Source organism: Eublepharis macularius, chromosome 8 (genome assembly GCF_028583425.1).
Source record: "Eublepharis macularius isolate TG4126 chromosome 8, MPM_Emac_v1.0, whole genome shotgun sequence".
NCBI lineage: Eukaryota > Metazoa > Chordata > Lepidosauria > Squamata > Eublepharidae > Eublepharis > Eublepharis macularius.
In genome coordinates this window covers 140789127-140802794 of record NC_072797.1, presented here as the reverse complement: position 1 = coordinate 140802794, position 13668 = coordinate 140789127, and the positions used below count along the sequence as shown (strand labels likewise).

At 47.1% G+C, this 13668-nt stretch overlaps 1 protein-coding gene across 2 annotated transcripts in view; it reads left to right on the top strand.

The window, feature by feature from the left end:
• Positions 1–13668, top strand: part of WRN (WRN RecQ like helicase) — a 109057-nt gene that overhangs the window by 29039 nt on the left and 66350 nt on the right. For both annotated transcript variants that reach the window (XM_054986098.1, XM_054986100.1), the window contains 3 exons: positions 5030–5159; positions 6375–6450; positions 8198–8265. In XM_054986098.1, the coding sequence (XP_054842073.1) occupies positions 5030–5159; positions 6375–6450; positions 8198–8265 (274 nt within the window). The remainder of the gene's footprint in view (positions 1–5029; positions 5160–6374; positions 6451–8197; positions 8266–13668) is intronic.

Below are 13668 nucleotides of genomic sequence, written 5' to 3'. Positions count from 1 at the left end.
CCCTCTCTGATTATATGTTTTGCGTAAATACATTTTGTGTTTACAAAGTTCAGAGCACGGGGCTCCAAGTAGACGTTCATCCAGCCACTGACTAGTCTTATTTCATTTCAGTGAGGCTACGGTATTAGATATTATCAGAACATTACTATGAACAATTTTTATGGTGGTGGTTTATACTAAGAACATGAATGGGTCAGAATTTGAACAGAGCGTCTTGGGGAGAAAGCTTTTTAAAAGGATGTGTTGGACAGTGCAGGAATGGGCTTTTAAAAATAGAGAATGGTGTTGCACTGGGGGCACAAGCTGAAGGGCGCTTGACCCATGGCTCTTAGCTTGGGGCATGCAGCTGGGACACAGAGATCATCTCTACCAAGTGGAGGACACTAGAAGAGAGAAGGACTTCCACCAGTTACATGCCTGATTACCAGGAGCAGCTGCAGACCAACATTTTGTTGGTCTGCACTGGAACTGCCACTGGACTCAAACCCTGCTAGAATGGAACCATTACTTATTGGACCATGCTTACACCAGTGCACCCTGATTGGTAATTCTGGACTGTTGTATAAGGCAGGGGTGGGCAATTGTTTTGGCTTGGGGGCCACTTTGTGGGCGAGGAGGTTAGTGGCGGGCCGCACCTTTTAAAATGATTGCATTCATTAGTTAACTTTGCATTTCAGAAAAGGTATAAATTGTATCATAAAAATCAATAAATATAAATTAAATAAACTAGTGGTAGTTTTATTCAATTTATTTATTGTGCTAATTTCATATCATCTATAGCTGCAAGCACATTTAATTTAAGATTCGGTTTAATGAGACAAATGTACCCTATCACAACTCTCTACAATTTTTTTGGAATCAGGAGTGAGATTGCTTGTTGAGATTTCAGTGCAACTTTCATTGCAATCCTAAGAAGACTGACTCTAATCTAAACCCACTGAAATCAATGGGCTTAGACTGGAGTCACTCTGCTTAGGATTTTACTGTTTGTTGTACAAAGGGCCATTCAGTTACACCAGCCTTATTACACAGCTTTGTCTCGTTTTTCTTTTAGTAGTAGGTATGGGGGGGACCCAGCAAAGTCACTATCTCTAACATACTTGTACAGTGAAGGTCCACTCATCAGATCTTTGAAAAAATGGATGCACAAAAGCCCCTGCTGGGATTCAAAACTTGTTAGTCTTCAGGGTACCACAAGATTCCAGCCTACTTTTGGCACCTTGAGATGTAAAATGTTTTTATTCATCCTAAGCTTGCTTAGTAAGGATCCACTCTGAGCAGCAGCAGCAGATTCTTAAGGTTCAAGAAGGTAAAGAGTCCAGTAGCACCTTTAAAACTAACCACCTCTATTGTAGCATAAGCTTTCAAGAGCCACAGCTCTCTTCGTCAGATGCTTCAAGGAGTCAACAAAAGCCTCTGCATGGAATAAACATTTTCGCTCACTCTTAAATTGCCACAGGATCCGCGTATGGGTTTTTTTTTTGCTGCAACAGACTAAAACAGACACCACCACCACCCCTGTTGCTAAGCATCCATTCCCCCTCAGCCGCGGCCGTCTCCCACCCACCGCCCCTCTTCCACCTTGAGGCCGCACCTGAAAGGCCTCCGGGCCTGCCCTCACCTTGCCAGCTCAGGAAGAGAAGGTAGCGGTCCATGGCCCAGCTCGAAGCCCCTCAGGAGGCGGAGGCGGCGCCGCCGCCTGTTGCTGCCCTTTGAATCCCCCGCGCGGCTCCGCCAGGCTCCTCCTTTGGCTGAGGCGTCCCTTCCACTTCCCAAGGCCGAGGCCGCCCTCCCCTTCCCGCTTCCCTCAGAAACACGGCCTAGTTTTTTCCCCTCAGAGCGCCTTTTCCCGCGTCCCTGCGTTATCCGTTCCACAGAAATTCGCCTCACAAATTACAACTCTTTTTCGGGTTGCGGTCGTGTCATGTTTACTCGAGAGTAGGACACTCTTGCTTAATATTGGCGGGCCACAAAAAACTCTGTCACGGGCCGCATGCGGCCCGCGGGCCACAATTTGCCCACCCCTGGTATAAGGCATTAGGGCCCCTAGCATGTTGAATATGTGGGTTTTGGGGTGCATTTTTGAGCGTTCTCTACCCCGTGTAGGATGTACAGTGGTGGATATGGGGGTGGGGTTTATCTAAGGTGGCCAGTATTGGGCAAAGAGGCTTGCTGCTTATCTAACCCCTCTAGCATCCTAAGAGTCGGCAGTGCAAGGGCCATTACCTCCCGCACTGTTGCACTAATATCATGCAATACCAGATCTGTAAGGAATAAGTCTGCATGCCTTACTGGCATGTTTCAGATAGAGGAAGTAGATGTGGTTTGCAGAAGAGAAATGTGGTTGGAGGAAAATGATGTGAAAGGCGAAAGATTTATGCATTTATGTTAGCGAGCTTTAGCGTTCTTCCTTCTGTGGTACTCCATGGGAGGTTTAAGAAAATCCCTTACTCCCCAAGTTATTGTGCCTGTGGCTCGAGGGATATAGAAAGTACTGAACATGTTCTCCTGTACTGCTTATTGTATTGTGATATCTGTGCCATTTATCTAGAACCTTTGCTTCAAAATCATGAAGGTCAGTCGGACGACAGTAAGACACGCCTTTTACTGTCCACACATAACCCTGGGATCATTGAGTCTGTGGCTAAATTTCTTTGTTGTGCATTGAAGAGGAGAAGAATGGATTAAGTGATGGGGCAAGGGATTTTTTTGTTGTTGTCTCCTTGCTGACTGTGCATATGTATGTCCTGTTATGCCAATAAAGGTATTTGATTCGATTCGAAAATGATGTGGTGTGTGTGTCCCAACTAATTCCACCTAGCTAGGCAGTCCTACACCAACCTTGCAGTGATGGCTGGGAAGGAGAGGATGCTGCTATCCTTTGTGAGTCCAATTTCTGCAGACTTCTGGTGCAAACTACAGCTGGCATTGATCGTATGCTCCTTTCATTGGGGACTAGAGATAGATGAGGTATCCTGCTTGTTTACTGGCCTCCCAGCTCCCCTTGCTGAGTTGGCAGAGGTGATCGGAGCCGTGGTGTTGGAGGCAGAGGCTCCTAGACTGATTGTTCTGGGGGTCTTCAACATCCATGCTGAGTGCTCCATGACGGGGCCAGCCCTGGAATTCATAGCTTCCCTGGCAGCTCTGTGCGTCTGTCAGAGACAGGCCCTGCGCACAACAGAGGACTTCAATAGTTTGCACTGAACCTTGAAGAGAGCTCTTGTTTCAGGGTTGGAGATTTGGCCTGAACCATGATTTGACCATTACCTATGGAAGGCAAAAGCGGATCTGGCCCTGACATGCCTCAAAAAAGGGTGGACCCATTAAAATGGTTCACCCACCCAGTCTCCTGGACCCGTTTAGAGTCCAAAATGCCCTGAGGGATCTTAGGATTCCAAACACATGCTGACCTCTTCCACTCTTGGAACGGAAGCCAGACCCTGTTTTTATCATGAAGCTGGGTGACCTAAAGAGGGCTACAAGATGTCTAGAAAAACACTGGGGGAAACTGATTGACCATGCGACAGAGCCCGGACCTATGAAGCAGCGATGAGAACAGCAAAGGAATATCATTTCTCTGCAACCGTGACATCAGCTAGTTCACAACCATTCCAGTTGCTCAAGGTATCTTAACATCTTCTAACTCCTAGATCTGAACCTTCACAATCTCAGGAACAGACAGTTAGCAGTGATGCCTTTGCAAAGTTTTTTGTCGATAAAATAGCATTGATAAGCTCTGGTCTGGATGCCAGCTGTAATATAGGTGAGGCGGAAGAAATGCTTAACGCCCTATCTGGATCACATATGAAACACTTTGAACCAGTCACAGTGATGGATATTGACAGGATCCTGCCTGTGCACTGGTTCCTTACCCATCTTGGCTGTTAAAATAATGTAAGGAGAGCCAGCTTGGTGTAGGGGTTAAGAGCAGCAGGACTCTAATCTGGAGAACTGCGTTTGATTCTCCCCTCCTCCACTTGAAGCCAGCTGGGTGACCTTGGGTCAGTCACAGCTTCTCCGAGCTCTCTCATCCCAATCCACCTCACAGGGTGATTGTTGTGAGGATAATAATAACATAAATCACTCTGAGTGGGTGTTAAGTTGTCCTGAAGGGTGGTATATAAATCGGTTGTTGTTGTTGTTGTTCTTATTGTTACAGTGCAGTGAAACCAAGGTAACAGAGTTTCCCCTTTTATTGGTCTTGCTCCTGTGCCTTTAATAGTACCCAGGCACAAAGAATTCTTAGCAAGTAATACTATTCTTTTCTAGATATGTGTTGCAAATGCTTTACCTGTTTATTTTTACTTGGGTGCTGTTTGAGCCAGTTTGGTGTCGTGGTTAGGAATGGCAGGACTCTGATCTGGAGAACCGGGTTTGATTCCTCACTTCTCTGCTTGAAGCCAGCTGAGTGACCTTGGGCCCATCACAGCTTCTCAGAGCTCTCTCAGCCTCACCCACCTCACAGGGTGTTTGTTGTTGTGAGGATAATAATGACATATGTATTGTCGAAGGCTTTCACGGCCGGAGAACGATGGTTGTTGTGGTTTTTCCGGGCTGTATTGCCGTGGTCTTGGCATTGTAGTTCCTGACGTTTCGCCAGCAGCTGTGGCTGGCATCTTCAGAGGTGTAGCACCAAAAGACAGAGTTCTCTCAGTGTCAGATGAATGACATACTTTGTAAACTGCTCTGAGTGGGTGTTAAGTCGTCCTGAAGGGCGATATATAAATCGAATGTTGTTGTTGTTTTGTTGTTGTTATTCAGCAGATGAAGCTTTTCCTGACACAGAAAGATAATGTTAGGAAAAATTTCATTTGGTGCACCGCCAGAAAATGAATCGCAACAGAGCTGGGGGAGGGTGGGGAGAAGTTATAATGCTGTTTATGATGAATGAAAAATTCTCATGTTAGGTATCATACAAGTTCACCTTGTGCTCTTTTAGCTGTATTAAGAAAACAAACTTCTTTTGTGACTGGATGATGTTTAAGTATTTTGATTTAAGATACAGTAACCCATCTCTTCTCTCTCTTAGTCTTTAGAAGGTGTAGACAAGCACCATGTGGATTCTGCAGACTCCCCGCTGGGTAAAACCAGGAGACAAAGTGATGCTGTTGCAGATAATGAAGATGAAGACATTGAGGAGGAGGAAGAGGAGAGCTGGGGTAAGTACAGAGGGGCAATCTGAGTTGTGTACTAAGCAGGAGCTGAAACCCACCACACAGCTACTTCTGCATGCCCAAAGCAACTTTGGGCATAACGCCTTCTCAAATGGCAGCTCTCAGGCCACATGTCAAACCTCTTTTGAAAGTGAGCATCATTTCCAAATTATTTTGTTTCTGTGAAATGGGTGATTTGCCATTTAAAGGGCGAAGAAATTCCCCTTGGGCTTATTGGATCTTAAAGTAAGTGTGAACCAATTTAAGTCCGGACCTAAATGGCTTTCAGCGTGCTAATGGCTACTGCCAGCGTTAGTGGAAGTTACGGCCATCCTTTGGATGAGTTTGAGCAACAATTTCTGAACCTCCTGTTCAGTGGTGGTGCCAGGGTTTTCGGTGTCCATGGCCGGCCAGTGGGCCGGGCACCCGTGCTCACATACAGATGCACCGGCCTGTGTGATGACGTCCCGTGTGACGTCATCATGGGTGTGTGTGCGCCACCGGCCCGATTGCTGTGGCGGGCGGCTGGGACGGCGTGAGGGGGGCCTCCGAGCTCTCCTGCTTGGTTGCCCTGTGCTGCCGCAGACGCCTGCCCACGGCTGCTGCACCCGGCTGGGGGCATGTGCTGGCGGTGGCACGGGGTGGGAGGGCTAGGAGGCTGCTGCTCCGTGGCGCGCACTCCTGCCCCCTGTGCCTCCTCCGGAGCCCCCTCTGGCACTCTGTGCCCTGAGGCCACCGCCTACCTAGCCTCAATGGGTGCGCCAGCCCTGCGCTCTCAGCTTATTTATTATTTGCCCTACATATTCATCTCATCTAGATCTTTTCATGGTGTTGACATGGGAATAGAGACAAGGCATTTATCTGAAGACTGCTGCTGAGAACCCAGTCTCCTTCAGAGAATCCTGATATGAACGTCTCTGCATTCTCTTGATCTTTATGCAGTTGAAAACTGCATTCTGTAGAGTTAGTATGATTATATTGAATAGTTTCTGTGAGGAGAAAATAATGTCCTTCAGCTTGAGAGCTGAAGAAAAAGGATGATGGAAGGTAACTTCTTCAGCAACTAATTTGTTGAACATAATATGTATATACAGAAAAAATCTAGACCTTCCCTTCTTTCTATATAAAATTACACAAAGAAAACCAAATCATTACCCTTAAGAACTTCCCCCTGTGTTTTCTACTTTTGCTAGTGCTAAACATTGTTTTTCCCCCCTAAAGATTCCTCCTTATGTGGACCAAACGATAAGCAAATCACTTGCCTAAAGACCTATTTTGGACATTCAAGTTTTAAACCGTAAGTTTCATTATTTCAAGTACTTGAAGATGGTTATCATATCACCTCTCAGTCATCTCCTCTCCAGGCTAAACATTCTGAGCTCCTTCAACCTTTCCTCACAGGACTTGGTCTCCACACCCCTCACCACCTTTGTTGCCCTCCTCTGGACACATTCCAGCTTGTCTATATCCTTCTTAAATTGTGGTGCCCAAAACTGAACACAGTAATCTAGGGGAGGTCTAACTAGAGCAGAGTAGAGCGATACCATCACTTCTCATGATCTGGACACTTTGATTCTGTTGATACAACCCAAAACCACATTTGCCTTTTTAGCTACCATATCACACTGCTGACTCATATTCAGTGTATGGTCCACTAAGACCCTGAGATCCTTTTCACACATACTACTGCCAAGACAAGCCGCCTTCATCCTATAATTATGCATTTGATTTTTCCTACCTAAATGCAGAACTTTGCATTTATCTCTGCTGAAATTCATTTTGTTTGTTTTAGCCCAGTTTTAATAATAATAATAACAACAAATCCACAACAACCAACAACAACAACATTTGATTTATATACCACCCTTCAGGACAACTTAATGCCCACTCAGAGCGGTTTACAAAGTATGTCATTATTATCCCCACAACAAAACACCCTCTGAAGTGGGTGGGGCTGAGAGAGCTCCAGAGAGCCGTGACTAGCCCAAGGTCACCCAGCTGGCTTCAAGTGGAGAAGTGGGGAATCAAACCTGGCTCTCCAGATTAGAGTCCCGCGCTCTTAACCACTACACCAAACTGGCTCTCAGCCTGTCAAGATCATCCTGTATCCTTACTCTGTCTTCGACCATATTGGTTACCCCTTCCAATTTAGTATGCTTAGATATTTGGAAAGATCGAGAACTTCCAACTATTAGGCAACAGTTAATTTCATTGTTGCTGGTTGTGGCAGAAACCTCTATAGCCCTTAACTGAACGTCTCATAAGTCTCCTTGTTTGAATACTTGGTATAACAAAATCTGGGAGCAACTAATTATGGAGAAAATAACCGATAGATTGCAACAAAGGGAAAAGCCACACTGCACAACAAATTTCTATGCAAAATGGAAACCGTTTCTGGACTTTTTGTCAAATAATGACCTGTTATTAACAAAGCTTCCATACCAAACAATTATTAATCTGGATTTATAATTCTTCTTGGTCAAGTTTTATTTAAATAATTCATAGGAACCACTCTGAATACCTGCTTTATGGACCTTAGTCTACCTTTTCTTGAGAAAACAGTTATTAGATGTATGGTTGTTAATGGCTTTTGCACATCTCCTTAGTTGTTCTTGTTCTTATCATGTTATGAATGTATTATTGTATTAATAAAATCTTATTTAAAAAAAATCCATCTAGCCAAGGCCAAAGGCTGTGATTCACAGGCTTAAGTCAAGGGACAAGAGCCCTCAGGCTTTTGCTATGTGACTCAACACCCCTCCTCCCCCGCAACCATGCCCAGGCTATAAATAATTGCAGCGGGAGAGAGAAAAATACTCAGCCTAGGCGTTTCAGGCGGGCAGCCATATTCCCTCCGTTCCCTGAGTTCAAGGGGTGGGAGGAGGTATTGCTGAGGAAACAAATAGGGAGGTTTTTCAGAGTTCTTCTGTTAAAACTGGGAAACCGTTTTTTCCTGTAAAAAGAAACCTGTTTCGTATGATTGTTCGCTTGCTGAATAAGATTGGAATGGAACATGTTCTCTCCTGGCTTTCTTTCATTTCAAGGGTCCAGTGGAAGGTGATCTCTTCAGTGTTGCAAGACAGAAGAGATAACCTTGTTGTTATGGCAACTGGTACGTTACATAAATTTATTATGAAATAATATTTGATAAGTTTACTACAAAGCATGCAAGTTGCTGAAAATGAAGATGTTAGTGTCGATGGTGTATTGTTTTGGTGCCCTGACGGAAGTATTTCAGCATAGATAGGACTGTGTCTTGGGACTAAACCGGAATGAGAACTGCAAACCATGGTTTGTCATGACTCGAAGGAGCCTGGGGAGTCATGGGGTTCATGTTTTATCTGTGCCTCATTAAAGCTTCCAGACCGTCCAGTTCTGAGTTTTATATCCCAATCCTGAACAGCTCTGAAGGCTTTAGATAATAAGACCTAAAACCCGAGATCTTTCTTTCAAGAACCAGCTACTGAGTACAAATAATTTGTATGGGTTCTGCTTGCTTTAACATTTCCATCAAAGTACACAGAGACTTCTTTTAGAGTTAATGTTTGTTCTTTATTGAAATAAACTCTAATCTTTTTAATTAATCAAGCTACTAAAATATAAATGATTATTAAAATGAAACCTATAGTTAATGTACAAGAATTAACTCTCCTAACATCTCTCAGTTAAATCTAAGATTGATGTAAAATCAGATCTACTATGAAATTCATTGAATTTTCAATAAGCACGCATAAATAAGCACATATTTATCGTCTAGATCTTCAAAAGATTTCCTTTGTCAATACCCTAATTTCTTATCTGGGTGGCTGATAAGTTCATTGTTCGTCTTCAGTGCATCCCCACATGGGACTGCGCGTGCGCAGGCCTGCCGACCGGATATTTTTTCTTCCAAGTAGAGTGCACTAGGGGGCGCTCGTCCGCCGACTGCGCAGGCGCGGGCCTTCCCACCCAAATGGCATCCGGCGACGGTGCCCCTTCACCCTTAGTTTCTCTTTTGCCGCCAACTGGTGTAGTTCTTCTAGTCCGCTGCGGAGAGAAATCAAAAGTGCTTTTAGAAGATCGTCGTCCTTTTTCTTGGTGAGATCCTCTCTCAAGATGTCTGAGAGAGCCCTTTTTAAACTCTGTGCTACCTGCTCCACCAAGATGACCAAAACTGACGGTCATTTGGTTTGTTTGGAGTGCCTAGGGGAGGCCCACAAGGTGGAGGAATGCGAGCACTGCCAATGCTTTACCCCCAAGGCCAGGGCCGAGAGGAAGCATAGATTACAGGCCTTGCTGTGGAATTGGGTCATGAGTGCTACCGGGGCCCCTTCTTCCTCTCCAAAACCACCTTCCCTTGGAGGCTCGGGCCGCAGCACTCCTTCCCATTGACCACGCTCCCCGGAAAGGACCCGTGTGAACACATCGGATCCGAAGAGCCCAACGGTCCCCTCGACTCATCAAGCGGACCCAGATTCGACTTGGATCCGTAAGCACCGAGACAGGTCTTCCTCGCACTCGGAGTCTATGGTTCCTTTGGTTCCGAAAGCCAAGAAAGCGTCGTCGGATCTGATGCTGCCGTATTGGAAGGAACCGAACGAAACGGAACCAAAGACCCCGGATCCGATGCCCGCGGATCCGGCTCCTCCATCCATTAAGCCAGCAAAATCTAAGGGCACGGATCGCTCGGCTGAGCGTCCCACGGTCGCCCTTGGATCCGATCAGATTTTGGAACCTACCTTGTCGGAGAGGAGGGAGCGGAAGGATCGGAAGTGTAGTTCGGCATCTTTGATCGAGGCTCCTGCGGGGAAGAAGGCGAAAAAGAAGTCCAAGCATTGTCTGTCTACATCAGTTCAGACCGATCATTCTTCTTGGGATAGACCAAAGATGCCTTCTCCTCGAGTGAGGTCTCCATCCTGCTCGTCGTCTGGAGAGGAGGGGGAGATCGTGACCAGCCATAGGGATTACCCCTTTTGGGGGGGACTTATCCCTTCATTTTGGCAGTAGAGATTACTTTGCTGATCGATCAGACTACCCAAGATCCCACTGATCATACTCTCCATTTTCTGGTAGGGAGGACTGGGGAGGGGGTCGTAGTGCATACTCACGTTACGACTCTCCTGAAAGAGGTCTCTCGCATCACTCTTCGGATAGGATCCGAGAATCAAGCCCTAGCCCTCCTTCGGATCCGTCACCGGAGGATATCATTGTCGGAACCGGGCTGGTGTCTCCATCCGAGGATTATAGACTCTACGTGGAACAGATGCTCTGTATGGCTTGGTGTCTGGAGATAGAAGTTTCTACTACCAACCCGAAACCCAAAGACAAGATCCTCCAGTATGTGCAATCTGGCAATCCGTCCACCATTGCCTTCCCCATGACTGAGGGCCTGGCAGAGGTCATCACCTCGACTTGCGAAAAACCTGCCTCTGTATATTCTACCTCAAGGAAATTGGCGGCCCTCTATAAGACCAGGGACACTGACTGTCCTTACCTTTTTTCTCATCCTCCTCCTTCATCATTAGTCACTGAGGAGATGCAGGCGAGACAACGCCAGAGTACGCATGCGATCCCTGCAGACAAGGAGAGCAGAAAGCTTGATGCGCTGGGGAAAAAGATCTATTCCTTGGCAGCGCTGACCTTGAAAATTGCAAACTACTCGGCCATCATGGAGGCGTACCAGATCTTCCTGTGGAACCGAGTGGTCGTCTTCCTCGAGAAGTTACCTGATGACCAGAGGCCCTTGGCTAAAGTTATTATGGATGAGGCCTTGCGTCTGTCTAGGCAGCAGATTAACACTGGCTGTGACTCTGTTGATACAGCAGCCCGATCACTTGCGTCGGCTGTTGTTTTGCGCAGGCACTCCTGGCTCCGCACCACGGCCTTGCCTGTGGAGACACGCAATAAAGTAGAGAATCTGCCCTTCGAAGGGCAGACCCTGTTTTCCTCTAAGACAGATGACTACCTGTCGCAAAAGCGTAAAGATCGCCTCACGGCTAGATCCTATGGCATTCTTCCCTCCAGACAGCCAACTGATCACCGCACCCAATACCGTTCCTATCAGAGCTACAGGGGGCGCTACCAGAGGTTCCATCCGTATCCTCCTTATGGGTCCTACAGGCCTTACCAACAGGCTTCTGCTCCCTACCAGCATAGGAGGCCTAATAACAGGTCCCGTCGCAACTGACAAAGCTCAGCTCCTCAGGAACCCCCTGGTCAGACCAAGCAGTTCTGACTAGATGACGGACGGTCTGTGGTGTTTGGGGACAGACTGTCTACGTTTGCGTGGGCCGAAGTTACCAGTGATAGTTGGGTTTTGAGCATCATTTCAGTTGGCTATAAAGTTCAGTTTGAAAGTTACCTGAACTGTCTCCGCCTGATTTTTCTCAACAAACCTCTTCGGACAAATTGCAAGCCGAAGTGTTAGCCTTACAGGAGAAGGGGGCAATTCAAGCTCTTCCCCCTAATGCTTCCCCTCTGGGGTTTTACTCCAGGATGTTCCTGGTGGACAAAAAAGATGGTGGTATACGCCCTATCCTCGACCTAAGGGGGTTGAATAAATTTGTCAAGGCTAAAAAGTTTAGGATGCTCACGCTGGCCACTGTGCTACAGCTTATGCCAGATGATATGTGGTTTGCTGTCCTAGACTTAAAGGACGCGTACTTCCATATAGCTATTCATCCAGATTATAGAAAGTACTTTCGGTTCCTTTGCAGGGACAAGGTTTTCCAGTACCAGGTTTTGCCCTTTGGGTTGTCCTCCGCCCCCAGGGTCTTTACGAAGTGCATATCTACTGTGGTGGCTTACCTTAGAAAGCAGGGTTGCACGGTGTACCCCTATCTTGATGACTGGCTTCTGGCTGCGTCATCGGCTGAGGCCCTTCAGGAACAGATAGACAATGTTGTATGCACCTGTTCCCATTTGGGGCTTTTGGTCAATTTTGCCAAGTCTACCCTTCTCCCCTCTAGGATACTTACCTTCATTGGCATGGTGCTGGATGGAATTGCCAATAGGGGTTTCCTCCCGATTGAGCGGGCGCAGAGAATCTGCAGGATGGTTGCCCTTTTTAGGAGGTGCAGGTTCCAATTCACGGCTACAATACAGCGCCTACTGGGGCTGATGGCTTCCGCTACAGCAGTCACCCCCTTTGCCCGCTTACATATGAGGCCACTCCAATTGTGGTTCCTATCCGTCCATGACTTTGAGTTAGCCTCACAGAACCGGAAGTACTCGATACCTAGGGGGATCATTCGTTCCCTGGGTTGGTGGGGCGTGGATTCCAATCTCCTCCAAGGAGTTCCCTTTGGCCCAGTGCAGGCCCAAATTACCATTTCCACTGATGCGTCTAATGTGGGCTGGGGCGCAAAATGTGGATCCCTTAGGGCCCATGGCACATGGACGGACTTTGAGCAGGGCAGTCATATTAACTTGTTGGAACTGAAGGCCATTCGTTATGCCCTTATTGCGTTTACAGATACACTACAGGGAAAATCAATACAGGTCCTTACGGACAACAGTACAGCCATGTGTTACCTGAACAGACAGGGTGGCACGACTTCGCGGGTCCTGTGCGAAGAGGCAATCCGCATCTGGGAATGGGCCTGGGCCAGTCATACTCATGTCCAGGCAGTGCACATTCCCGGCACTGCGAACGTTGTTGCAGACAAGTTGAGCCGCATGGTACAGGACAATTACGAATGGACTTTAACAGATTGTTATTTGAACAAAGTCTTCCTGATGTGGGGGTTCCCGGAAGTGGACCTATTCGCTACAGAAAGCCCCCCTGTTCTGTTCCGGGGGGGATTAGGTCTCCACTCTTTGGGAGAAGCTTTTCAACTAATCTGGAGGGGTCGTCTCTTTTATGCCTTTCCCCCTTTCCCCCTGTTATCAAGGACCATCAGCAAGATTCAGTGGGACGGTTCCCAGGTGATCCTGGTTGACCCCCTTCTGGCCTTGCCAGCCCTGGTTCCAGCACGTGCTGTCGCTGTCCCGGGGCCAGTCCTACCGCTTCGAGCTCAGTCCGGACCTTCTGTCGGACAGGGGGACGTGGTATCACGATTTACCCAGACTGAATCTCACAGCATGGCGCTTACTGGGCAAGGGGGAATGTCAGATAGAGTGACTCAAATCTTGCTTAACACTCGGCGAGACACGACCAGGAAGTCTTATGCAGTAAAGTGGAAGCGTTTTGAGGCCTGGGCTGCTCTTAAGGGACTAAATGTCCTGAAATGGCTCTCCCTTAAGGTCGCCTTCTTAGTGGCAATTACTTCTACAAGGACGGTTAGTGAACTAGCAGCCCTCAGATTTGACCCTCCGTTTCTTAAGGTTCACCAGAATAAGGTGGTTTTGAGACCTGATATTCGTTTTAGGCCCAAGGTGGCGACCTAATTCCATACTTCACAGGATATTGTCCTCCCAGTTTTCTTTCCTGCTCCGACTAGCGCGGCGGAGAGGGCCCTACACTCTCTAGTCGTGCGTAGGGCGATTTTGTTTTATTTGAACCGTACAGCTGCCTTTAGGAAGGATAAGAAGCTGT